Source organism: Peromyscus californicus, unplaced genomic scaffold, assembly GCF_007827085.1.
Source record: "Peromyscus californicus insignis strain IS unplaced genomic scaffold, ASM782708v3 Scaffold_6__1_contigs__length_162567912, whole genome shotgun sequence".
NCBI lineage: Eukaryota > Metazoa > Chordata > Mammalia > Rodentia > Cricetidae > Peromyscus > Peromyscus californicus.
The window spans coordinates 129,721,878-129,747,330 of record NW_026294584.1 but is presented as its reverse complement, the minus strand read 5'-3'; the positions used below and the strand labels follow the sequence as shown (position 1 = coordinate 129,747,330).

At 46.2% G+C, this 25,453-nt stretch overlaps 1 protein-coding gene across 3 annotated transcripts in view; it reads left to right on the top strand.

The window, feature by feature from the left end:
* Vgll4 (vestigial like family member 4) overlaps positions 1-25,453 on the top strand; it is a 119,296-nt gene that overhangs the window by 2,357 nt on the left and 91,486 nt on the right. For 2 of the 3 annotated variants that reach the window (XM_052721067.1, XM_052721068.1), the window contains exon 2: positions 10,064-10,139. The exons of the other annotated variant lie outside the window; for it this stretch is intronic. In XM_052721067.1, the coding sequence (XP_052577027.1) occupies positions 10,076-10,139 (64 nt within the window). In that variant the 5' untranslated portion in view covers positions 10,064-10,075. The remainder of the gene's footprint in view (positions 1-10,063; positions 10,140-25,453) is intronic. 3 annotated transcript variants of the gene reach the window in all.

The following is a 25,453-nucleotide window of genomic DNA, read 5'->3' as shown; positions in this document are numbered from 1 at the left end:
TGAAGTTCACTCTGTAGACCAGGCTGGCCTCGAACTCAGAGATCCTCCTGCCTCTGCCTCCTGAGTGCTGAAACAAAAGGTGTGTGCCACCTCGCCCAGCGTGCTTTGTGTTAGAACTCTGGTTTAACACTTCTGGGCTGTCGTCTGCCTTTGCTTTCAATTTGGAGGAGAAAAAAAGAATAATTTTTTGTATTGACCAAAACACAATACAATTAGGAAGATAATTCTGCTGTAAATCACCATGTCTGCATGGTGAACGTTGTAGTAAAAACAGCTTCAGCTCATTGTTTCTGGAGACTTGAGTTCGAGTCCTGCCACTTGCTGGTTCTGTCCCAGATAAATCTAAATATGCCAGATGATAACCTAACATTCTGTTTTCTTTTTTAATTACAAATTTTAAAGATTTATTTTATAAGTTTGGGTGTTTTACCTGCATATGTCTGTGTACTATATGCCTGCAGTGCTGTGGAGGCCAGAAGAGGGCTTCATGTCCCCTGGAACTGGGGTTACAGATGTTTGTGAGCCACCGTGTGGGTGCCGGCTCCTAACCACAGAGTCATCTCTCCAGTGCGTTCTCTTTTCTTCTGTGAGAGACTGACACTCTGTGCCAGTGCATCAGAGAGTTTCAGAATTCCAGGAGAAGCATGCACTTCCAGCAGATTTTGTATCAGGTTTGGGAAAAGCCTCTGAAGAGACAAAAACATATCATAAGCGTGGACCTTAAAGCTGGTTCCCCAGGTGACTTTGCAGTGACTTGAAAATTTCAACAGTTGCAGACATAGCTCTGAGGGTAAAACTTTCACCTTTAACTATTCTATATTGGAAAGTTCCAGTCCTTCTGGAGTCAGCCTTGTTACCCACCTCTGGTGACTGCTCAAACAACCCCACAGCAAAGTCTCTGTGTCTCCTAAGGTTACGTTGTCTGGAGATTATCCGCACAACCTTTTAAAAAAAATAAAATAGGTGAGTTACGCGACAATAAAATCTGTCTTGTGGGGGTTGGAGATGGTCATGTGGGTGAAATCTTCAGTGAAGAAGCATGAGGACCCGAGTTCAGATCCCCAGGACCCATTTAAATCTGGGCCTAGGGGCTTGGCTGCTCTTGCAGAGGGCTGGGGACAGTCCCCTCCTCCCCACATGACAACTCACAACCATCTATAACTCCAATTCTAGAAGATCGGATGCCCTCTTTTGGCAGCGAGAGACTGTCTCCAAACACATTCACTTAGGAGCCGGGAAGGTACCCAAACGTGAAAAGTTTTCTGGGAACTTTGAATATGATTTTATAAAATACTGTCAGTTGAAAGTTCTGATAACAAAAGCCACACCTGGGAAATGTGAGGGAATTGAGGACAACTGGTGATTTTCAATGTCAGGTTTTTTTTATGGCCTGAGATAAGGTGTTGGAGATAGGAGAAACCAGAGAAAGAGAAAAGTATGTGTAAGAACTTTCTGAGGCTTGGTGTAGCAGTACACACGTGTAATGCCAGCAGGTGCCAGAAACTGTCCCCCAGGGCTGCGGGTCAAGTTCTAGGCAACCTGGGTAAAGGAGACCCTATCTTAAAAAATAAACAAAAAGCCATCTCCAGTGTGGTATGATAGCCATGGGTCATTCATGGTTCCAAGGGGGACCCTTTCTAGAGTTAGCACAGACTGCCGGTTGTAGTTTGGTGGAGGACTGGGTGAATTAAGGTGAATGGTGCCAGCTGGTTAGCAGGGACTTGTCCACCTAAAGAACAAATAGCCATGACAAGAAACTTGGGCAGGGTTGCCAGAACTGGAAGGCACATACTGCCAAGACAGGAAAGTAAGGAAGTGTTGACACCAGGCCTGGGAGGCGGAAATCTATGTGGGATATAGTTTAATGGCTCTTTGGCAAAGGAGGGAAACCTTTCAGAACTCCTTTGTGTGTCTTACGCTTCGTGTCTGCCTAATGAGGTGTAGTCAGTTGCCATTATTCACGTTTACACGTTTGATCACTGCAGTTTGTGAGTGCCTCCCGGAGCAGAGCTCGCACCGTGGGAGGTGGGGGTGGGGCAGGTTTAAGTCTCTCCCTGCACACTTCCAGGGTGATGCTCAGGCTTTTCCTAGTGCTGTGTGAGCATTGGTGTGTGTTGGGGGGGGGGGGAGGGCTGGTGTAAGTACCGTGTTTTCTCCATTTTCATGCTTTCCGTGGTTGATTTGTTTCAAACAACCCCCAAGCATGATGGTGAAGATGCTTTAGCTAGGGAGACTGTGGTGTGCCATGTGTGGGAAATGTGTATTGGAAGGAAGAGGAAGTTATGGGTGCCTGGCAGAGCTGGGAGCTGTGAATTCCACGTTAATGAATCCACAGGTATTCAGTAAGATATGTTTAAACAGAAACACGCTTGAAACAAGGCTGTATATTGGTCAGTCAGGAAAATGTGTCTAGAGGCTGAAAGGAACCTCATTGAATATTTATGGTGTTTAAAATTTTTTATTTTTATTTATGTATATATATATATATATGTGTGTGTGTGTGTGTGTGTGTGTGTGTATGTGCTTGTGTGTATGTGTATCACATGTGTGCAGAGTCCACTGAGGTTAGAAGAGGGTGCTAGAGCCCATGGAACTGGAGTTATAAATCATGTGAGCTGCCATGTGGGTGCTGTGAATTGACCCAGGTTCTCTGCGAGAGTATGGAGTCCTCTTCACCGCTGAGCCATCTCTCCAGCCCCCAATTCATGATGGTTTTGCAGAACTTAATTACAGTAAGTTAAGAGAACTAACTGCAGTTACTAATGGCCATGACCAGTGAGTGTGTCTAATGATACAGTATATCCTGATTTAGAAGACTTCTCTAGAAGCTGGGCATGGTGGTGCACGCCTTTAATCCCAGCACTGGGGAGGCAGAGGCAGGAGGATGTCTGTGAGTTTGAGTCCAGCCTGGTCTACAGAGCAAGTTCCAAGACAGCCAGGGCTGTAACACAAAGAATTCCAGTCTTGGAAAAAAAAAAAAAAAAAAAAAACACAACAAAAAAGACTTATCTAGGTTTTGACAGGCTGGGAGTTAAGGCCAGAAGAGGGCGTGGGATCCCCTGGAGCTGGAGTTACAGGTGATTGTGAGTCATAGAGGTCACTTTTATGTAGGCTGACAACAGTGGGAAAAAATGCTGAGAATTGGTAGTCTGTTAAAAAAAAAAAGGTCAAGCCTTAAGCTTTTAGACATAGTAGGTCAGTGTGTGCCTGTCACAAGGTTTACTCTCCATGGGTTCCTTGAGAGAGATGAATGAACTTCAACCGGCAGAAAGAATGTAGGCCGGCACCACACAGCCTTGCACAGGGTCCTATAGTGTGCTATGCAGCTTTGAGCCTGTGTAGATGGCCTTGATTGGCTCACGGTCTACTTCCTAAGTCTATGCATTTGCACTGTGGAGGCTGAGAAGGAATTGTGTTGTCAGGGCTGAGCATGTAGCTCAGTGTAGAGTGGGATCCTAATGTGCTCAAGGCCCTGGATTCTATTCCTAACACTGCAAAAAAGCAACGATTTTCTGATGCTAATGGCATTGTAGTGACTGAGGTGGTTAGACACCGCATGGTAGTCTGTCAACTACCAACTGGGGTTGTCAGGGTCAGTGAGAACTCATCCCTCCCTTTATGTGGGGCTGAGGAAGGCTGCAGAGTCAAGCCTTGGGCCACTATAGCATGAGAAAACATGAACACAGTTAAGCAGTACATTCCTCTAGGATTCTGGCCCAGAACAGTGTTCCTCTGTCCTGTTGAAGCCCACTGAGGTCTTCTCCAGCTCTGGGCAGTGGGAGGTAGACAAACCATGGGTAGAAATGAAATGGCAGGTGCCTGCTACCTCTTTCTGAAATCCAGTGTGGCCAATTTGAAGAGTAGGAGGATGAATCATTCCAGAGGAGACTTGTTTCCTGCAGAGGTGACCCAGGAGGGTCCTCAAGCCCTTGCAGGTGGAGGACACACCTGGAGCTTCATTCTGGGCCACGTTCTAGGACCATAGGGGGGGGGGGGGTCATAGACAACAGTACTAGCTCTTGATGTGCAGCTGATTGTGGAGACCAACAGCTACCTGGAAGATCCCTAACTAGGATTTTAAGTATGCACACACATTTTTAATTCATAGGACATGTAGGGATATTACCTGTATTTCAGGCATCTGCCCTGATGGATTTCAGGCATGATGGTGTACAGATATAAGGAGGTGGATGTAAGTCAAAGCTGGCCAAGTCCTTGGTACCCCTGGTGCTTCAAAGGGTGGCCATGTGGGTCAGTGGCCCATTCTTTTTTTTTTTTTTTTAAAGATGTATTTATTTATTATGTATACAGTGTCTGTCTGCATATACACCTGTAGGTCAGAAGAGGGCACCAGATCTCATTATGGATGGTTGTGAGCCACCATGTGGTTACTGGGAATTGAACTTATGACCTCTGGAAGAACAGCCAGTGTTCTTAACCTCTGAGCCATCTCTCCAGCCCCTCAGTTGCCCATTCTTGAACATGCCCAGGGTTGGAAAGCTGGCGGTATCAAAGGCTCTGCTGTGGATGTTTGTTAGTGGTACGCCTGGGGAAAGAGCAGTTTTTAATAGGCTGTAACTCCATGGCTGGGGAGGTGGAGACAGGAAGATGTCTGGCCAGCCAGTTTAGCCAAATCGGCAAGGTCCAGGTTCATTGGCAAACCCTGTTTCAAAAGGTAGGGTACAGAGTGATTGAGGAGGACACCTGGTGCTGGCTTCTGCCCTTTATGTTGCATGTGCACACTCATGTGTACATACATGGTCACCACACACATATTTAAAAAAAAATAGTAAAAGCAGGAAGGGATGGACAGGGAGAGATTGACTCATGGGTACCAAGTTACACATCATTGTCTTTAAGGGGTTGTATTAGTTACTGTCCTGTTGCTGTGATATCGTATTATGGCCATGAGCAACCTGGGGAAGAAAGGCCTTATGTATGTATGTCTTACAGGTTTAGGATAGAGACTCCTGGCAGGACAGGCATAGTGTGGTGGGAGCTGGAAGCTGGCTGATCACATTTTATCCACACACAGGAAGCAGAGAGTACAGTAAGTGAGGTAAGGCTGCAGACTCTCAAAGTCCACCCCACAGTGATCTTCTGGCCAAGCTTTACCTCCCAAAGGTTCCATAATCTCCCCCAAACAGCACTACAACCAGGACCAGGTGTTCAAACACACAAGCCTATTGGAGTGTGTGTGTGTGTGTGTGTGTGTGTGTGTGTGTGTGTGTGTGTGCGCGCTCGCTCCACATTTTTAAAAATTTATTTTTATTTTATGTTCACTTGGTATTTTGCCTGCATGTATGTCTGTATGAGGGTGTCAGAAGCCCCAAAAGTGGAGTTTACAGACAGGTGTGAGCTGCCATGTAAGTGCTGGGAATTGAACCCGGGTCCTCTGGAAGAGCAGCCAGTGCTTTAACTGCTGAGCCATCCCTCCTGCCCCTGTGTATACACATTTCTTGTTCAGACCATCACAGGGACAGGGGACCTGGGGAGAAGGTAAGTGGCTGGCCATCCCATTGGCTTTGGACATGCACAGGAAAGCCTAGCATACAATGGCATTTCTGTGAATAAATTGGTTTTCTGATACTAGTGCCCTGTCTGTATTGACTTGACAGATGGTAAACCATAAGAAAGAAAAGAAGGAACACAAATGGAACATATTTTTTAGCAAGAAGAACAGAGAGTGTTGGTCTGAGATGCGGCTGTGAAGACATGTATTACAAGAAGCTGGGTCCTCATGGAGCCGTGGTTGTCTGTGGTCTCTAGATTTTGGTGACTGTGTGGCCTGTGTCTTAGTTAGGGTTTCTGTTGTTGCTATGAAACACCGTGACCAAAAAGCAAGTTGGGGATGAAAGGGGTTATTCAGCTTAGACTTGCTGTTCATCACCAAAGGAAGTCAGGACAGGAACTCAAGCGAGGCAGGAGCTGATGCAGAGGCCATGGAGAAGAGCTGCTTTCTTCCCATGGCTTGCTCAGCCTGCTTTCTTACAGAACCCAGGACCACCAGCCCAGGGATGGCACCACCCACCATGGGCTGGACCCTCCTCCATTGATTACTAATTGAGAAAATGCTGTACAGCTGGATCTCATGGAAACATTTCCTCAACTGAGGCTCCTTCCTCTCTGATGACTCCAGCTTATGTCAAGTTGACACAAAACCAGCCAGGACAGCCTGACTCTTCATTTCAGCTTCCTAGTTGACCACAGTGTGGGCTGCTGTGGGTATAAATAAGCTGCTCCCAGACAGGGCGCTCACCATTTGTTTTGGTGCTGTCCCATCTGCTACTGGATAGAAAGAGAGGAGGCCCAGTGAAGCCCTCTAAGCTCTTGATGGCCAAGAAGGCCATAGCCCTGGCAGTACTCACACTTCTGGCTTGTACTATTGTCTCTATTGGAGGAGGGTGAGCTCCTGGCAGGGGAACGGTTTGGACTGCTGATGGAACAGGGCCTGTAGGAATTTGGGGGTACTTAATCATGTGCAGCTGGAAGTTGGGGAACCATCAAGTGTCTGTGGGATAGTTTCTCACACATGGCCAAGTGATGGAGTGGCAGGAACTTGAGGCAGCCTGACTGTAACTTCTGCTGTCCCGTCTCCTCCGGTGACCATGCTGGCTAAAGAAGAAGGTTGTTCCAGGCCAACCTATGTAGGCAGATGTAGTAGTCACTGGTGCTCTTTGGGCAGAGTCTGGCAGCTCTGTACCGCCCATCTGGAACTCTCCTGGGAAACTTCCATGACACGAGCCTTGAATTCTGTTCCTTCCCTTGGGAAAAAAATAAATCAAATATCCGTCATAATTTTGTTCCCAAGGCAGGTGCTGTTGTCCCCTTGTTGGCTGAGAGGGCACAGATACTTATTTTGGTGAGGAAGGGCAAAATGGCTTTCAGGTTGGTAGTTGAACTTCATGGTAGCGCTGAGTGCTCCCAAGTTTTAATAAGTAGCTTTGGAGTTGGAGACCTCTTCCTTCCTTCATCACAGTAAGCTGACAGGGGACAAGATAATCTTAGGAAGGGAGTGAGGCTGGCAGAGAAAATATATGAGCATTGGATCTCTCTCTCTCTCACACACACACACACACACACACACACACACGATACCCATACATGTGTGTTCTGGTTCTGTTCCTCATGAGTGATGCTTGCATTTGACAATGTAGAAAGGCCACAGGGCTGTGAGAATGTGTCCCGGTGGTGTGCTGGGCTGGTGTCCCGGTGGTGTGCTGGGCTTGTGTCCCGGTGGTGTGCTGGGCTTGTGTCCCGGTGGTGTGCTGTTCCTCTCACTTCAGTCCTAGTCCAGGTGTCAGGTGGCACACAGTCTGTCTTTGGTTAGTGCTGCACTATGTGTCGGAGCAGAAGACGGCATTCTGGGGCTGCACGTAGACTGCCTTCCGGTTAGCTCTTGAGACTCCTCTGCCGTCTGAACTTGGGTTTTGAGAAGGATGGAGAGGAGCTGGGCAGCCACTCCCCTCCTGAAGACGCTGGACTGTCTTCCATGTTGCACCTCCTCTGCCCTAATTCCTGCCTCCACTGCCGTCTTCAGGGAGACCACCCTAGCTCACCCTGTGAAAATAGTGGCTGATGATTGGCCCGTTTTAGTCATTTTCCTCTTTTTATCATAGGACATTATTTTCTTGTTTTGTTTTTACTGAGTATGGGGACTGAGGCTTGCTCTCCTGCTGACCTACATACCCAGTCCTCATCATGTAGGAGCATATGCTGTTATTTACAGTTTGCTTAATACACTTGCACGTGTATTGACATTTTATTTCCTTTTGGTTCTTGTTTTGGGATAGGGTCTCATGTAACTCAGGTTGGCCTTGAACTCTCATGTTATCCCCATGTATGTGTGGTGGTTGTGGGTATGTGCACATGAGTGCAGGTGCCCACAGAGGCCAGAGGTGTTAGATTCTCCAGAAGCTGGAGTTACAGGTGGTTGTGAGCCACCCAGTGTGGGTGCTGGGAACCGAACTCAGGTTCTCTGCAAGTGGATGGAGTACAAACTATTAACCTTCGAGGCATCTCCGCAGCCCTGCAGCCCCTGAACTCCCTCAATCTCTTCTTGCTTTGGCCTCCCTGGTGCTGGGATGGACTCCCTTGTAGAACAAATGCTTCGAAAGCCCATTCTCTGTTTGTCCTTATCTCACGTCGTCCGGTTCCCACAGATGTCCTTTTATTAAGAGCCTCAGCTGCTTTCTCCATCAGCCTTTCAGAATCCACCCTAGTCTCTGCAGGGCTTGGCTCATGAAATGGTTTGGAATTTCACACAACTGTTTGTAATCCACCATCACCCTTTCGGAGACGCTTCAGGTTAGCAGGGTGGCTGGTGGAGGTGGGGTAAGGACTAGTCCCCTGCAGAGGGTCCAGCAACACAGTGACAGCACATGCCAGAAATCTGCTGCTCACCAGTTTGCTTCAAGATTCTCCAAGTGAATTTACCATAGACAAATTTTGTTTTGTTTTCCTGGGCCAGCAAGATGGCTCAGCAGGTAAAGGCGTTTGCCATCAAACCTGATGACTTGAGTTCTATTTCTTGGACCTGTTTCCAGGAAGGGGAGAACCAGCTGTGAGCTGGCTTCTCACTTCTACATACATGCCATGGTGAGCACTGGGGTGGGAGGGAGGAGAGAGAAATAAATGTGACGGCCATGTAGGTGCTGGGAATCAAACTTCGGTCCTTTGCAAGAGCAGCAAGTGCTCTTAACCACTGAGTCATCTCAAAGCAGTGCTTTGGAAACCCATCCCTATAGCCTGAGTTCTTAGAGAGTCGTGTGCCACACAGACCACAAGCCCTTTGGAGGCAGCTGCTTGTCTCGGTCCCGTTCCTTCCTTTAACACCAAGTACATACTCTATGATTATTGAGTGAAGTCACACTGCAGGATCAAGAATTGATGCCTCCTCGGAGGCCTGAAGTATTTATATTAGAAAGAGAAGCCTGGCTGGCACAACCGAGTGACCTTCATAGTAGATTGTAGTAAATGTTTGCTAATACTGAATAAATAATTCTGGGTGTCTTTAAAAAGTGGAGTTTCGGGCTTTCTCCCTTTAGTTCCTGAATTAATAAACAGTGTTCTCGTGATAATTGAATGTCTTTATTTATTTGGTGGGGTTGTTTTATTCAGAAAGGGAAGTGGGTCAGAACCAGCCTCATTTTTAGGGATTTCTTCTCCCTTTAAGTCTCTTGCAGCCTCTGCTTTTACAGCTGTATCATCTCTATGGGGACAGTTCACTGGAGTCCAGTGTCAATAAAAGCATGGTGATCTGGGCTGGGGTAAGGTCTGTGTAGCATGCAAGGCTAGGGTTCACTGCACGGGACTGCAGAACAAACAGGCTTATAAAACACCGTGGTACAGAATTCAGCACTAGCAGTCACAGGGTACACGACACTGGGAAAATCCCTGTTGGAACCAGAGCGCGCTTTAGCTCTCCAGAAGGTTGAGTGTTTCGGGCACACACTGCAGATCGGAGTCTGCGGCTCTCTGGCTGTCCTGAAACCCTCGCTGTTGCTTATTGATTCTCAGCTAGGAAGGCAAAAGCACAGAGTGCTCCAATTATGGTTGTTTCTGCAAAGACTCCTCACTGGCAGAGAGCATCACCACCACCAAACTCTCAGATGGGTGGCAATTCCGTGTTCACAGACAGCCTTTGTTCCCCAGACTAATTTTTATGGGGTGTGTCTGCACAGGCTCGCCATGAACGAGCATAGACACTTATAAACACTAGTGACGTGGGCAGGAACATTCAGTATCTCTCCTTAGAGCGCCAGCAGAGTTCCTGGGCTTGGCGACTTCCTGACCAGGGCCCTGCTGTCTCTACAAGCAGGAGGAACTTCACTCTAGAAGAGGTGTTTGCGGCTGATGGAGGAGTTACTTTGTGGACTACTAAAATTATTTTCAATTCTCTTTTTAGTGCTGGGCTTGAACCCAGGGCCTTGTATGTGCCAAGCATGCACTTCAAGCTGTAACCCTAGTACGCTCTTAGCTACCAGAATTCCAGATGAGTCTTGGCAAGTTCTATTTACGTGTGTTTTTTTTTTTTGTTTTCATCTATTCTGTTCCCCTGCAGGCTCCCCCAGGAATGGAGACACCGTTGGATGTACTGTCCAGGGCAGCCTCTCTGGTGCATGCTGACGATGAAAAACGTGAGTCGAGTTGTCTGTATTGAGTGCCTCCTGTGCCAAGTTCAAACTCCCTCCTTCTCTACCTAGTTTTGTGACTGTGTGTGTTGATAATTTCGGTTGCTTTTCCAAAAAGATAACAGTGTGTTTTCCTCGTGCTCATGTCCAAATTACCAGGGGATGGTTTATTTGTATTTGTTGCATGCCAGGCAAGTGCCCCACCTCCAAGCCTCATCCCAGAACATGTATTTTAGCTGCCACTTTGGTTGCTAGGGCTTGAACTGCAATTTGTCCTTCTGCAGTCTGGTTTTTTGAGCTCAGTGATGGAGATAATTCTTTCTTGGTTTGAGACAGTGTCACAGTGTGTAACCCTGGCTAGCCCGGGTGGGATTCATTGTGTAGACCAGTCTAGCCCTGAAGTCATAGTGCTGGGAACAAAGGTGTGCACCACCCATGCCTGGTGCTCACTGAGCTTCATGTCCTCGTGGTGTACAATGCTTGCTACTAGCTGTTGGGCCAACTTTTCTAATCCTGGTTATATATATCATCAAGGATGGGAAATGACGCCTGCCCGCCAAGTGCTGTGGAACTGTGATGGGCTCTCATGTGTTGGTGCCAACCTTCGTTTTCACCTCCTGGTGGAGAGCGCCCATGTCAGGCCCTCTCCTAGTCTTTGATGTTATCAAGGGATCTCCGCCTCCAGTCACACAAGGTCATCATTAGAGAAGTGATTGGACAAGATAGCCATCAACCCTGCCCCACCTCCCCAGCCTCTTGCACAATTCCCAGGTATTGAGTTTTTGATCACTGGGGGATGTGACTGAATACCTTGTGATGAGTTGTAATTACCCCTCCCCAGGGAAATGGAAGCTTCGGGATGCTGAGTGTCATTTCCAAGGCCACAGGGAGAGGCAGCTCTGGTGACAGGATGTTATCGGAACTTCAGAAAACTCCTTGGCGTCCTAAGATGGCAGCACATGGGGCTGACTTGAGTAGTTGTCTGGGATGTATGGCACACTGATGTAGCGGTGGGAAAGTTCCCTCTAGGTAGCATTTGGCTTTCTGTATGTTAATACCCAGTCTGGGATCATTTAAGACAATGAAAATAGATGTGACCCTTTGTATCCTTGAGTGTGGATTTGGAGAATTTATTATCCTCTTTGCCCTGACTCTGGCCCTTCTCCTCCCAGTTCATGAATCTCAGTTCCAGAATCCTACCCACCTACCTAGGTTCCAAACAAGCAGTGATTGTGTAAGGGGGGACCTAACGATGGAGGGCCATAATGATGAAGCTCTTGTAGCGCTTAGGAACATGTTTTTGTAGAAATTCAAAATGTGTAGAGGAAGTGATGAGTATAGAGGGCAGAGCCACCTTCACAGAAAGAATTACTGCTAAGGGGGAGAGGACGTCTTGCTCTCTGCCCATGAGGCCCTGGCCTGGAAGTGTTTTGGCAGAATAAGAGTGAAGCACAGGGGAGGCCACAATGGTCAGATGGTAGACTCAGGAGCATTCCTTACCCCCGATGACTCCAGTTGGTTCAGGAATGGGCTGGGGTGCTTCTGTAATCCTCCATGTTCCCCACATGGTTGCAGCTTCTTGGAATCTGGTTTTGCAGAAGAAGGGGAAAGTGCAGAGATGTCTGTAGTTGCTCTAACATGTAGACACTCCTTTTTGTATGTGGTCTTAGGGAATGACCCAGGGAGCCTCACATGGGAGGCGTTCACCCCGCTGCTAAGCTGCATTCAGCCCCTGGCAACATCTTGAGAGGTTTTCCTTCTGGTCTTATTCTGTTTGCCAATATTAGGTTCAAAGGATTCGAGACATAGGCATTGTTAGGATTCTGCCACTCCTCTAGCTGCATGACTGCACATGCGCAGTTCAGTAGCTAAGCAAGGGGCCCTACGTCTTACGTCATCCGTGTGCTGCGTGACCACACAATCTGCTCATGTGTGGTGTAGCTCTGTGTGGGGAAATCCTTAAAAAGCTGGTCACAGACTCCTCCCTTCTCTTCTGCCCCCCACCGCCTTCACAGGCCTGGTCACTCTCTTCTGTCCCCTCCCCTCCTCCTAATAAAGCTCTGATACTGGGTTTTGTCGTACCTCATGGCCTTCCTCGCATCATAACAAGCACCACATTTAAAACTAACAGGCATTGCATTTTCTGTGTCTATCCACTACAGCAGTGGTGTGTGTATCTTCTGTGAGTGCGTGAGAGTTCACAGAGACACAGTTGACCTGACGCCGACATCTCTCACTAGATTTCTTAGACTTATCTGGACCCGCCCAGCCCGCCCGACTCAGCTTACTCTGCCCTAGATTAATTCTATTTTGGCTTTTGTTATAAATTGCTCTTACACTTTAGGGGTGGTTAACATTCTCTCCAACACTTTTAAAAAGCCTGTGTGTGTGTGTGTATAATCTGATTTGGGTGTCTCATTACGAACACAGAACTGTTTCTTGAGATCAGCTTCTCAGTACATCTCGGTGACCCAAATGAGTCTCTCCACTTTTCTTCAGCTCCTGGAGAACCGAAAACTTGGGGCATTTTGGAAGGTATGATTGTTTTAGCATTTGGGAGCGAATGGAAGGCCTCGTGGTAGCTGATAGCCTTAAGGTTCCATGAGGTCATCCAGCAGAGAATAAAGGCAATATCTGAGGACACCAGCGAAAGTAAGTGGAGAAAGGGAGGCTTTGTGGTAACACAAGCTTATCTGGGTATCCTAGAAGGAATAAATTTACCCAAAATAATCATTCTACCACTCATGAGACTTTGGTCAATTCCATGAGCCACCAGGGCACAGGTGGAACGTACCCAGTGAAAATACAACTCGACGCTGCCATTCTTGTTCTCTTTGACTGGGAGAAACTCTCCTTTTGGGGGTTGTTCATGCTGAGGTTGGTGTCCGCAACTTTCTTCAACTTTTACTCACTTAGTAGTTAAAAAAAAGGCCCCCCCCCCCAAAAAAAGGTGATCAAAATAGGGACCAGATCCCTGACATATTGAATAATAATACCTTTGTGTCTTTATGTTTGCCTGCGGGGATGTTTGTATATGTGTGGGTGTGGGTGTGCCATGGCTCACAAGTGAAGGGCAGAGGACAACTTTGTGCTATCATTTCTCCTCTTCTACCATATGGGTTCTGAGGATTGAGCCAGATTCGTCAGGCGTGGTGGCAAGTGTCTTTTCCCGCTGTGTTAGTTACTTTCCTATTGCTGTGATAAAACACCATGACCAAGGTAACTTAGTCCTCTGGAAGAGCAGTAAGTGCTGTTAATGACTGAGCCATCTCATCAGCCCTTGGAGAAAAGCTTTCTTTTAGGGGTTTGTGGGGAGGGGTCCACGTGAAGAACAGCATGGGAGGGTGCAGCACTGCGCCCCTGTTTCATACCTGCTCTGCTGGCGCCTTCTTTGGCAAAGGCCCTTGAAAGGTGACTGACGAATAAAGCATAAGTGACCATAGCCCTTCCCAATAAGGAATTCTGAGGAGTCCAAGCTTTCATTTGTAAGAAAGAGATTGGCACCCAGCTGTGTGGAGCATTTTCATCTCTCTAGGTTGATGTTTATTTTGCCTAAAAATTAAAGAAGCAGAATGTGATGGAACACACCTTTAACCCTAGCACTTAGGAGGCAGAGGCAGGTGGATCTGAGTTTCAGGCCAGCCTAGTCTATGTAGTGAGTTCCAGGATAGCCAAGGTTACATAGTAAGACCCTGTCTCAAACAAACAAACAAACAAACACACAGGAGAAAATAACAGATTCTGTCCCAGTGAAAATGCGCTCGCATCGTTTTCTCAGCGTGAGAGATTGTGACGGCTTGTTTTGGCCCCCACATCAAACCAGCCTGTGCAGGGCTGGAGTTTGCTCTTCCCTCCTGTGCTTTCCCCTCGTTATCTTGCCTTTCCTCAACACCTGATGTTGTGGCTTTTGGACAGTGTGACGATGGTACCTAGCTCGAAAGCAGTTTGTGTCATGCTTGACCTCGTGCCCTTGCATGGATCTGATCCCTGAAGCTCTGGAGAGAGCCCCACACTCTGTCTGCACAGTGCGGTTCTGTTAAGGCCCATCATGAGGACCCACAGTTGGAGCAACCTTGATGGAATCTCTCTGCTTTGAGATAAACTTCTTCCTCTTATGTGCGAGGAGGATTGACCAGCATATGGGCTGTGGAATTGCAACTAACTGGGGTACTTGTCCCAACAGAAGTGGACCGTGAAATAAGGGGGACACATTGATCAGGAAGCCTCTATGGAAAGTGGTCACTGTCTGTGTCTCTGTAGTTTACAGATTCCTGGTTTCAATAACTTGTACTTCAGAAAAGCAAGATCTCCAAATAGTTTGTTACAAGATCTCCTTATAACAAAAGACTGGGATCCCGAGAGTCTGTGGATCGGAACCTCCACCTGCCGAGGGCTAGTTCCCTCTGCCTTGTCCCAAGCATAAGCATACACCATTTGGTGCATATGTCAGACACTTAAACATTTATTGGCAATATAATAGCCACTGGCATGGCTTCTCCTTGAGGAATTGGTTTATTTGGCACCAGTGAAACTGACTTACAATGACCATTGTTGTAGTTGAAATGTACAGTTTCCGAGCCCCACCCCCACCCTGTTGTATTTGATAGCACACTGTAGTTCAGAAAGCATTTTCTTTTGATTCTTACAGCAAGAGCATGCAAACGGCTATCTTAGAAATACCAGAAAGTTAAGCTTGTAGAAGCTAGATGCCTAATTGAAGATTAAAACAAACAAAAAAGAAGCATGGATGGAGCTTGCAAAACTCAACCTGATCTCTCCCTAACAAGCAGTCCTTGAGGAGCAGCTATTAACTGGGTGTGTTAATCCCCAGTACTTGGGAGGCGGAGGCAGGAGGATCAGGAGCTGAAGGGCATCCTTGGCTACATAGCAAGTGTGAGGCTGGTCTCAAACAGAACAACTGATAGATGAGGTTAACCACTACTGAGTACTGCAGAGCTCTTCAGGGTTGAGTGTCCCAGGGTGCAGAGGAGCCCTTTCTTGGTCTCCTTTATTTTTTGAAATTGTTTATTTATTTACTTCTTTTTCTTTCTTTCTTTCTTTTTTTTCTTTTTTGAGACAGTCCTAGCTGTCCCAGAACTCCACTTTGTAGAACAAGGTGTCCTCGAACTCACCTGCCTCTGCCTCCAAAGTATTGGGAATTAGCACACCCAGCTAATAGCTGCTTGTAGCGCCAGATGTAGCAGGAATCTTAACAGGTCTTATTAATAAAATCAAACCTGAGGCCCGTTTTGGGGTGAATGCTGGAAGATCAGAGAAGCAGAACAGGCCACAGCCACCTCGCCTTGCCAGTTCCTCAGGTGATCCTGTTTCCTCAGACTGGAAGCTTCTGAGTCCTCATCCAAAATGGATCTCAGCTGAACTGTGCTGCTCAAAGTCTAAAAGCTTAACCAGGCAAATGTTTCTTGTTTCTGGTCTTCACGCCTTACATACCTTTCTGCTTTCTACCATCACTCCCTGGAATTAAAGGCGTGAGTCACAATGCTTGACTGTACCCTTGAATACATGGATTTCCGTCTCTGGAATGCTAGGATTAAAGGTGTGAGTGCCGCCATTTTCTAGCCTTTATATCTAGTGGCTGTTCTGTCTCTGACCCCAGATAAGTTTATTAGGGTGCACAATATTTTGGGGAACACAATACTACCACAGCTGCTCTTCAAGGACTGCATGTTAGGGAGAGATCATGTTGAGTGCTGGGATTAAAAGGCGTGTGCCTCCTCCGCCCTGTTTGGTCTCTTTTATTTTTGATGGTGCCTGGAGCATGAAAGGCACACGCTCCCATCACTGAACACCCTCTACCACCAAGCTTCCTTTTGCTTCTTAATGTAAACACAGGGGACGAGGTTGTGTTCTGAGCTTGCTTCAAGCTCCTTTCAGTGTGTGGGCAGTTACCCTAATCAGATTTGCATCCCAGGCTAGGCATTTAATCAGAAGGGCTTCCCTCCAGAGGCAGCTATTTAAAATCTGCTGTTTTTATAGTTTCATATCAGATCAGATTAGCATAATGAGTGTTAGAAATGGATCTGTGCTCTGGAAAAATAAAGTGGCTTGTTAATTAGCATAATGGATGTAGAAAATGGCATTGAATAGCTCCTCAGACACTTGAGGCCGGGTTATGTTTCCCTTAGATGAATATTTCTCAACCTTTTGGAAACTCATGTTTTTCTTTACTACACACACAAAAAAATGTTACAGAGTATTTTCATGTCATTTGCAATTCAAATTAAAATATCAGAGCCAAGAATCCATGGAAGAAGGACTTGATTTTTTTTTTTCTAATACACTTCCTTATTTTATGTTATGTGTATGAGTGTTTTGCCTGCATGTATGTGTGGGCACCATGTGCATACCTGATGCCCACGGAGGCCAGAAGGATCACCCAGAGCTGGGATTACAAATGGCTGTGAGCCACCATGTGGTTGCTGCGAACTGAACCCGGGTCCTCTGGAATAGCTGCCAGTGCTCTTAACCACTGAGCCATCTCTCCAGCCCACGCCCCCATCTCGAGTGAAGGATTTTTTTTCTGTTTTCTTGGCTGCTTTCCTTTTCCTGGCCCTTCCCTGTGCGTTGTGAGGATCCTCTGCCTTAATCAGATCTGACGAAGCATCTCTGGCACACACACTCTGCTGTCTTTGATGCGTCTTCTCCACCAGCCCTGGCTTGTCAGTGTCCCCCTGAGTACTCTGACTGGAAGTGCTTTTTATGTGCAGTCTGGTGAGCACAGTGTGCCCAAGACCATCTTGGCTTTTAAATCACCATGGGGGCAGGCTGGTGTTCTTACAGCAAGGTGGCCCTCCTCAGCTGCAACCCAGCAGGGCTAGTTCAAGAGCCTTCTGCATGCCGGGTAGTAGTGGCGCACGCCTTTAATCCCAGCGCTCGGGAGACAGAGGCAGGCAGATCTCTGTGAGTTCGAGGCCAGCCTGGTCTACAGAGCGAGAACCAGGAAAGGCGCAAAGCTACACAGAGAAACTCTGTCTCGAAAAACCAAAAATAAAAAAAAAAGCCTTCTGCCTGTGTCTCAGTTACAGCTCTCGAGAGCTCAGATCAGCCATGGTGGGGGTATTTACACAATGGCCAGTGCCTGCGGCTTAATTTCCTTTCTCTTTGTAGAAACTGTTTATTTTTTATTGATTTTATTTCATTTGCCAGCACATACCAGCTCCAGCCAGTTGCTTTTCTATGGGTTGTGGGGCTAGCATTGTCAAATTTTGTAATTGTTGTGGACAAAACAGCTTTTACGCAACTGTTTTTGTGAAGAGTTTATGCTAATTTCACAAGTTTTAGAATTTAGTGAGTTCTTTAGCCAGACTGGACTTTATAAATGGCTTCTGGTCTAGTGACAGAAGGTAACGGTAGGTTTTTTTCCCCATTTTGAAGTACTGGGGATCAACCTCGGACTTCACCTGTGACTCAAGTGTGCAACCTCTGAGCTGTGCCCTCAGTCCTAGCAGAGTTCTTTTTTCAGCTCCCTCTTTTTTTTGAGACAGGGTTTCATTATGTAGCCCTGGATGGCCTGGAAAGCTTTATGTTGACCAGGCTGATCTTGAACTCCCAGACCCACCTGCCTCTGCTGAGACTAAAAGCAAGTGCACTGTGCCCAGCCTTACTGCACCCTCCCCACTCCAGGTGTGAGTGATGGTAGCAGATTTTTTTTTTTGAGACAGGGTTTCTCTGTGTAACAGCCCTGGCTGTCCTGGAACTCACCCTGTGGACCAGGCGGGCCAAACTTAGAGATCTACCTGCTTCTGCCTCCTGAGTGCTGGGATTAAAGATGTCTGCCGGGCTCATTCGGTAGCAGATCTTTAAGCACAGAAGGAAAGTGATCCGTACCTTGATCCCTCTCACAGCTTTGTCATTATTCTCCGTGAGGAAGTTCATTAAAAGCTTTAACATTTGTGTATCTTTGTGTGTGTCTGTGTGTATATGTAAGTGTGTATGGGTGCGTGTGTGCCATGGTATTAGTGTGGAGGTCAGGACAGCTCGCAGGGTGTGTGAGCTCTCTCCTTCCACCATGTGGGTTCCGGGGATTGAACTCAGGTAGTCAGGCTTGGCAGTAAGCACCTTTACCCATGCTTCAGAGTTTTTTTTATTCATTATTTTTGGAGAATTTCATACATGACTACATTTTTAAAAGTAAGTTCTTTCTCCCTGTGTAGTTCAAGCTGGCCCCAGCTCATCTCCTTGAGTGCACAGATTTCAGGTGGTCGCTAGCTCCCCAGACTCGGAATTTAATTTTGCTGTGTGCATATCTTTCCTCTCCTTTCAGGTTTTTCTTTTGCTAAAAGGCTAAATAAAGCTGCATCCCTTCCCATCTTTCCCTTTTTTAGAGATGAATGTCACGGGCTTACAGAATTCTTGTTGCCTGAGCATTTGATGTAGGTGTAATGTGTAGCAATATTACGTTAGCGTTCACACGCTCGGAGAAATTGAATCAATCGTGAACAATCAAACCACCGCCTCCTGCTTGGTTTAGATTTACTGCAGCGGCCGTTTTATTGAATCTAACTCTCGATTCCTTGTAAATGAAATGGATAAATCTTTGCCTTTCCAATTGGATGAAGGGCTCATGCTCCTTTCACTCTGCTTTTCTCATCCAGCCTTCTGCAGAGTGTTTCTCCCTTACTTTGTTAAAATGTTGCTTACATGTCTCTTGTTTCAGAGAACTTATCTCGCTAATTAGACTGTAGTCCATTTTTTTAGAAATTAATTGAATGCAAGATAAATTTGTTTTTTCTTTTTCTTTTTTTCTTTCTTCCTTTTTTTCTTTTTTTGGTTTTTTGAGACAGGGTTTCTCTGTGTAGTTTTGGTGCCTGTCCTGGATCTCATTCTGTAGACCAGGCTGGCCTCGAACTCACTGAGATCCGCCTGGCTCTGCCTCCCGAGTGCTGGGATTAAAGGCATGCGCCACTGCTGCCCGGCAAGATAAATTTCTTGATTTTGTGTGTGTGTGTGTGTGTGTGTGTGTGTGTGTGTGTGTCTGCGTGTATTGTGTACTTGAGTGTAATGCTCACAGAGGCCAGAAGTGGGCGCTAGATCCCCTGGAGCTGGAGTTATAGGTCATTGTGAACCACTTGACGTGGGTGTTGAGAACTGAATTTGGGTCCTTGAGCTTTCTCTCCAACCCTTGTAGTCCAGTTTTTGAGGTCAAGTCTTGAAATGTAGCCCAGGCTGGCCTTCAGTGCTCCCTGCCTCCTGGCAGGCTGCACAACCACGCTAGACTCTGTGGTTGACATTTGTCCTTTTGGCTGACTTTGCCGGCTGCTGAGATTGCAGGTACACAGCACTGCAGCCAGCCTGTATTGACCTTTAGAATAAATTCCACCGAGCGGGAAAGCTGTCACCTGGGGCATCTAGAGGAAAGAAAGGCTTTGTAGTCTGGAGAGAAGAGCCTGCTTATCTATTGAATAAAACAATTTGAATTGGAAAGGACTATCTCCTTGGGAATTCTAGAAGACAAACTTAATTCTGAATCCATAGGTATGCCTTTGCCAGAAGTCCTTTAGAATAACAAAAAAGGGATATTTATTAAAAACAAATCAACAGCATCAACATCAAATGGTGCTGGAAAATTAAGGAGGGGGCTACTTTCCTGCCAGAGGGGAAGCAGGTGAGTTAAGATGGACAAGACAAAATTAAAAACAAAATTGTAACTTGAAACAGCTCCTAGGGAGAGGGGGGTTAAAGCCTGAGTTCTTTGTGTTGTATGGCTCAGGGGTTAGAACTCAGGGCCTTGTGCGTGCTGGACTAGCATTCCAGTCTGCTGTGCCCAGCTCCTGTTCCTGCTTATACCTAAAACAAATCTAGCCTTTGACCATCTCTGTCCCCCCAACTTTTTTCCTTTGAGATTGGGTGTTACTATGAGCCCTTGACTGGCCTGGAACTTAGACCAGACTGTCCTTGAACTTCAGAGATCCCTTTATTAAAAACCTCAACACTGGTTCCTGGGACTGCATGGTACTAAGATGAACATATTAAAATTATGTAAGCCGGGCGGTGGTGGCGCACGCCTTTAATCCCAGCACTCGGGAGGCAGAGCCAGGCGGATCTCTGTGAGTTCGAGGCCAGCCTGGTCTCCAAAGCGAGTTCCAGGAAAGGCGCAAAGCTACACAGAGAAACCCTGTCTTGAAAAACCAAAAAAAAAAAAATTAAGTATTAAGCATTATCTTTACTTCCTAGTCATTTTTTTCCCCTTCAGAGCGGAAAAATAGGATGTTCTGACGAATTGAGATCTGAGTCATAGTTTTTCCTGGATGAATGAGAGCCTTGATGAGCCCTGTTCTTGAGCAGTGAACTCCTGATACCACTGCACTGTTCAGCTGCTCAGTTAAGTTGTAAAACTGTGTGGTGCACAGCTTTAATCCCAGCACGAGGGAGACAGAGGCAGGTGGAGCTCTGTGAATTTAAACCCAGCCTGGTCTACATAGCGAGGTCCAGACCAGCCAGGGCTACACAGAGAGGCTTTGTCTCAAGAAACAGACAAAAAAAAAATAACAGAGCAAATCAAAAAAGACCCTAAAACAATATTCTGGTGGTATGACACTGATTCTGCCAAGAAAGCAGAAAATCTGTAATTATGTGAAGGGTAAGATCAGAAGTCCCCTTTCCCCTATATTTTAAAATGTTAATGGATTAACATAAAATGATCACGTTTTAACTTATTTACTTATTTCATGAACTTCATTTAGCATCGTGGCTTACTAATCTCCTTTTGTTAAATAAGGTGCTTACAGTTAGTGACTTTGTTCTGCTTAGTTGTTTCATAATTTTAGAAACAAAAATCTCAAGTAAAAGAATATTATTAATTATTATTTGAGCAGCACAAATGTAGATTTAAGAAAGAACTTCTGAGAATGGGAGGGGCTCCAAGGGAGGAGAACCCTGTTATTATTGAGAAAAGATCTCTAGTTGCCCAGGCTGGCCTTGAAGTCACTATGTAGCCAAGGATGACCTTGAATTTCCAACTACCCTGGATGTAAGCAAACCTAGTTTGGTTCTGTTTTTTTAAGATTTATTTATTTTATCTGTATGGGTGTTTTGCCTGCGTGTGTGTCTATGTACCACAGGCATGCAGGTGCCTGCAGAGGTCAGAGGAAGGCGTCAGGTCTCCTGAAACCTTTGATTTACCGATGGTTGTGAGCCCTCATGTGGGTGCTGGAAACTGAACCTGGGTCCTCTGCAAGAGCAACCAGGGCTCTTAACCAATGAGCCGTCTCTCCAGCTTCTACACCTGGTTTAATGCAACACTGGAGATCCAGTCCAGCGTGCCAGGCATTGTACCGATGGAGCTACATGAGTATTGTCAGTGTTTTGAACTGTTTTTTTTTTTTTTTTTTGGTTTTTCGAGACAGGGTTTCTCTGTGTAGCTTTGTGCCTTTCCTGGAACTCACTTGGTAGCCCAGGCTGGCCTCGAACTCACAGAGATCCGCCTGGCTCTGCCTCCCGAGTGCTGGGATTAAAGGCGTGCGCCACCACCGCCCGGCTGAACTGTTTTTTTTTTTTGTTGTCAATGTGTGTGTACATTTGTGTGGGAGCATGTGCATGTGAATGCAGGAGCAGGTGGAGGCCAGGCGGCCTGGATCCCTTGCAGACAGAGTTACAGGTGAGCCTCTGCCATGGGAGCAGGGAATTGAACTCTGGTCTTCTCTGCAAGAGTGGTACACGCTCTGAGCTGTTGAGTCGCCGCTCCAGTTCCCCCAAGACTTTTATTACCTGCTATTTTTATATCTTTCTAGCAGGTTTGCACCAATTTACTGTGTCATCGAGGTCATGTGTTTATATTAATGTTCCCTGTGGTGGATATTAGACCGGTTTTCTTTTTTTGAGAATTTGTGACTCACTAGATAAAACGTTAAACTTCAGGGCCTTGCTCTTTTATTCTTTGGTGGTTAGCGCAGGTGAATGGCCTGTGGGTGTTGTAAAGGAGTTTTTGTTGTTTAAACCTATAGGAGTTTTGAGTTGTTCGGATTCACTGTCTGGGTTTTAGAGCCACAGGAGAAGTGTGGCTAGGAGAGAGTGTAGAGGAGCCCAAAGCAGTCCCAGAACTGGGAAGATGGAAGCAGGAGGTCTGTGAGTTTGAGGTCAGCCTGGCTACATAGTGAGTCCTGGTCTTTGATCAATCCGTTGGTTCTGTTTCCTTGGCCTGCCCTCCAGTGTGTCTCCTCCATCACCATTTTTTCTTTTTAAGCTTATTGAGTCCATGCAGCTCTGCCAGTATGTGTATGGTAAAGTAGTTTTGTTTTGTTTGTTTGTTTTTGAAACATGGTCTCTGTCTAGCCCTTGTTGGAGTGGAACTCACTATGTAGACCAGGCTGGCCTAGAACTCAGAGATCCACCCGCCTCTGCCTCCCCAGTGTTGGGATTAAAGGTGTGTGGCACCACACCCAGTGGGAAAATATATACTAGGTGTGGTGTGGGAGTGAAATGCACGGAAAATACAGAGAATCACAGCAGTTTACACTGAGTCCAGCATTAAACTATTAGTACCAATTAGACTTTGAATAGGTGTTTCAGCTCCACCCAGTGTAGTTGATGCCATGTATTTGCTTTGATTGAAAATGATTAACCAAATGACGTTTATTGCCTCATCTTTTAAGAGATCTAAAAATAGTTCCGATGGACTATTCTGGCAGAACAGGTGTCAGATGTCATCCAGATTCATTTTCATAAGGACAGGCATTGTTTGTCTTAATTTTTAAACTGGCTTGCTTGTGGCCCAGGCTGGCCTTGAACAGACACTCAGCTCCCCTCCTTTCTTTCCCATTGTTGGGATTACATGTGCACTACCCAGCCCAGTTCAGGCCTTTGTTCCCGTGAGCTTCTGTAAAGGTTTATGGAGCCGATAACTTATATATTATACATTTATAGCTTCCTGTGGACCATTTTACTTGTTACAAATTGAGGTGTAAGTCCCTAACATGTTACCTAGCTCGCCTGAGATCCTGAATTCAGTCTCCAGGACGTAAAGACAGTGAAAGCAAAGGACCTGAGTAAAACCGTGAGTTGGCTTGTGAGTCACCAAGCCCGCAGAGTCAGATGAGCCCCACGGTACCTGGGGATGCTCTTAACCCAGCAGGTGCAGCCGAGAGGCGGTAGGCAGTGTGGTCCAATGCATTGTGATGAAACCGGAAGACATGATTTGAAGGGTGTGCTGACTTAGTGACGAGAGAGGCCTGTCACTTGATGCCATTGAGGTCGGATGCTCCAAAGCCATTTTGTAAACTGTGCGGCCTGCATTTCCAGACTCCTGCCTTTCTGGGGATGGAACCCAGGTCCTCCACATGCAATGCAGTTGCTCCCCACTGAGAGATGCCCCAGCCCCTAGAGATGTCCTTTACTGCCTCTCCACTTCCTGTGTTCGCCATTCTTTCCCCTTTCCTTACCAAGTTTTCTTTTTCTTTATCCTTCCTTTGTTAATTTGTGTATGCCTGGGTGGGGGGACCCACAAATGTTTAAAATCAGGAAATAAGTATTGCTGGTCTTACATTCCTGGGCTCTTCCTAGTGGGTGCTTTGAAATTGGTAGTTGTGTCCAGTGGATAGCTGCATGCTTGGTCCATTAGTAACAATAGTAGGAAAGAGTGAACACGAAGTTGGGAGGGAGATGGGATGGGGGCCCTGGGTGGGTGGGGGCTAGAGGAAGGGTGTGATGGATTGGATATGACCAATACACATTGTATACATTTATGAAAAATTCAAGCTGGAGAGATGGTTCCACAGTTAAGAGCACTTGCTGAGGACCCAAGTTCAATTCCCAGCACCCACGTGGTGGTTTATAACCATCTGTAACCCCAGTTCCAGGAGATCAGATGCCCTCTTCTGACCACTGGAGGGCACCAAGCATGCACAGGATGCACATACATACATGCATGCAGGTAAACACACAAAATGAATAAATCTAATTTTAAAAGTGAACAATTAAAAAAGATGTGTTTTCAAAGAATAAAAAGTACTATTTTAAAAGAAAATACAAAAAAACAAAAAAATTGTGTCTCTGATGAACACGTGCAGACTCTTATTTGCAAAGACTACGGTAAGAAATGATTGCTGTAGTTTCTACTGATTGTATTTGTGTTACCAACCGTTTAGAGATGATCTCAGGTGCCCGGAAGATTTGAGTCCCGTTGGACACCCACTCAGTGTCCCTCTCTTTTTTGTTCAGGTTGAGACCTCTGTCTTGTTACCTTGTTTCTTTGTTCTGACCCAAGCATGTGCTTCCTCTTAGCACCCTGCTGAGGCCATGGCTACCGAGACCCACTGACAGCCACAAGATCCTGGGGCTTACTCTTTCTGTTAGTTATTTTAAAGGATGATTGTTGTTCACCGCAGTTACAGTGTGATGCGTAGGATATCAGGGGTCACTCTTCCATCCAGCTGTAACCTTGAACCTCAGCTGTTGTGGGTGTTTGTTCTTCATTTGGTGGCCCAGACAGCCCCTTCCGCCTGTGCGTTCTTTCCTGGGAAACTTGTACATAATTTTACCGTAACTTTCCTTGTGTCTGCTAACTCCTTTCTTTCCTGGCGACAGGATTTTTCTGCCCTGTCATGGCCGGCTTTCCATCTTTGCCCTCTTGCCGTCTTGATCTAATGCCATTTTTTCCTTCCTCTCCCCTGCTCCACCCCAGACAGGTTTAACTCTTGCATAGGCCAGTCTTAAACTTCTGGCCTCAACTTTATTTTCTAATCCGTCATTTTCTTTCTTACAGTTATTTAAAGCATCATATTTGATTTAATGGATGGTATTTTACTCTGAGGGAGTTGATATATATTTTTTTTTCACTTATTTTTTCAGGTGTGTGTGTGTGTGTGTGTGTGTGTGTGTGTGTGTGTGTGTGTGTGTGTGTGTTTGTGTGTGTATGTGTGTTGCTGGGTATCAGACCCAGGGCCTCATACATGTAAAACGCATGTTCTGCCTCCCTCACTCCACCCAAAAAAAGAGAGTTTTCAAGATGACTTAGTTGTAGACTTGTATTATGTGTTAGAGACACAGCAGATACTCAGACTGAAGAGAATTAAAATCCCCATGCACTTTGGTTGCTTTCCTTAATCTTTTTTTTTTTTTGGGGGGGGGGGTTTCAAGATAGGGTTTCTCTGTGTAGCCTTGGCTGTGCTGGAACTCACTTTGTAGACCAGGCTGTCCACGAACTCGGAGATCAGCCTGCCTCTGCCTCCTGTGTACTGGGGATTAAAGGTGTGCACCACCATGGTTGACTTGGGTTGTTTTCTTTGATTTGAAGTCTTCCACATTTGAACTTTGCTCAAATACCTAGTTATTTTCTCAGGGAATGAATGATTGAGTTCTAGTGT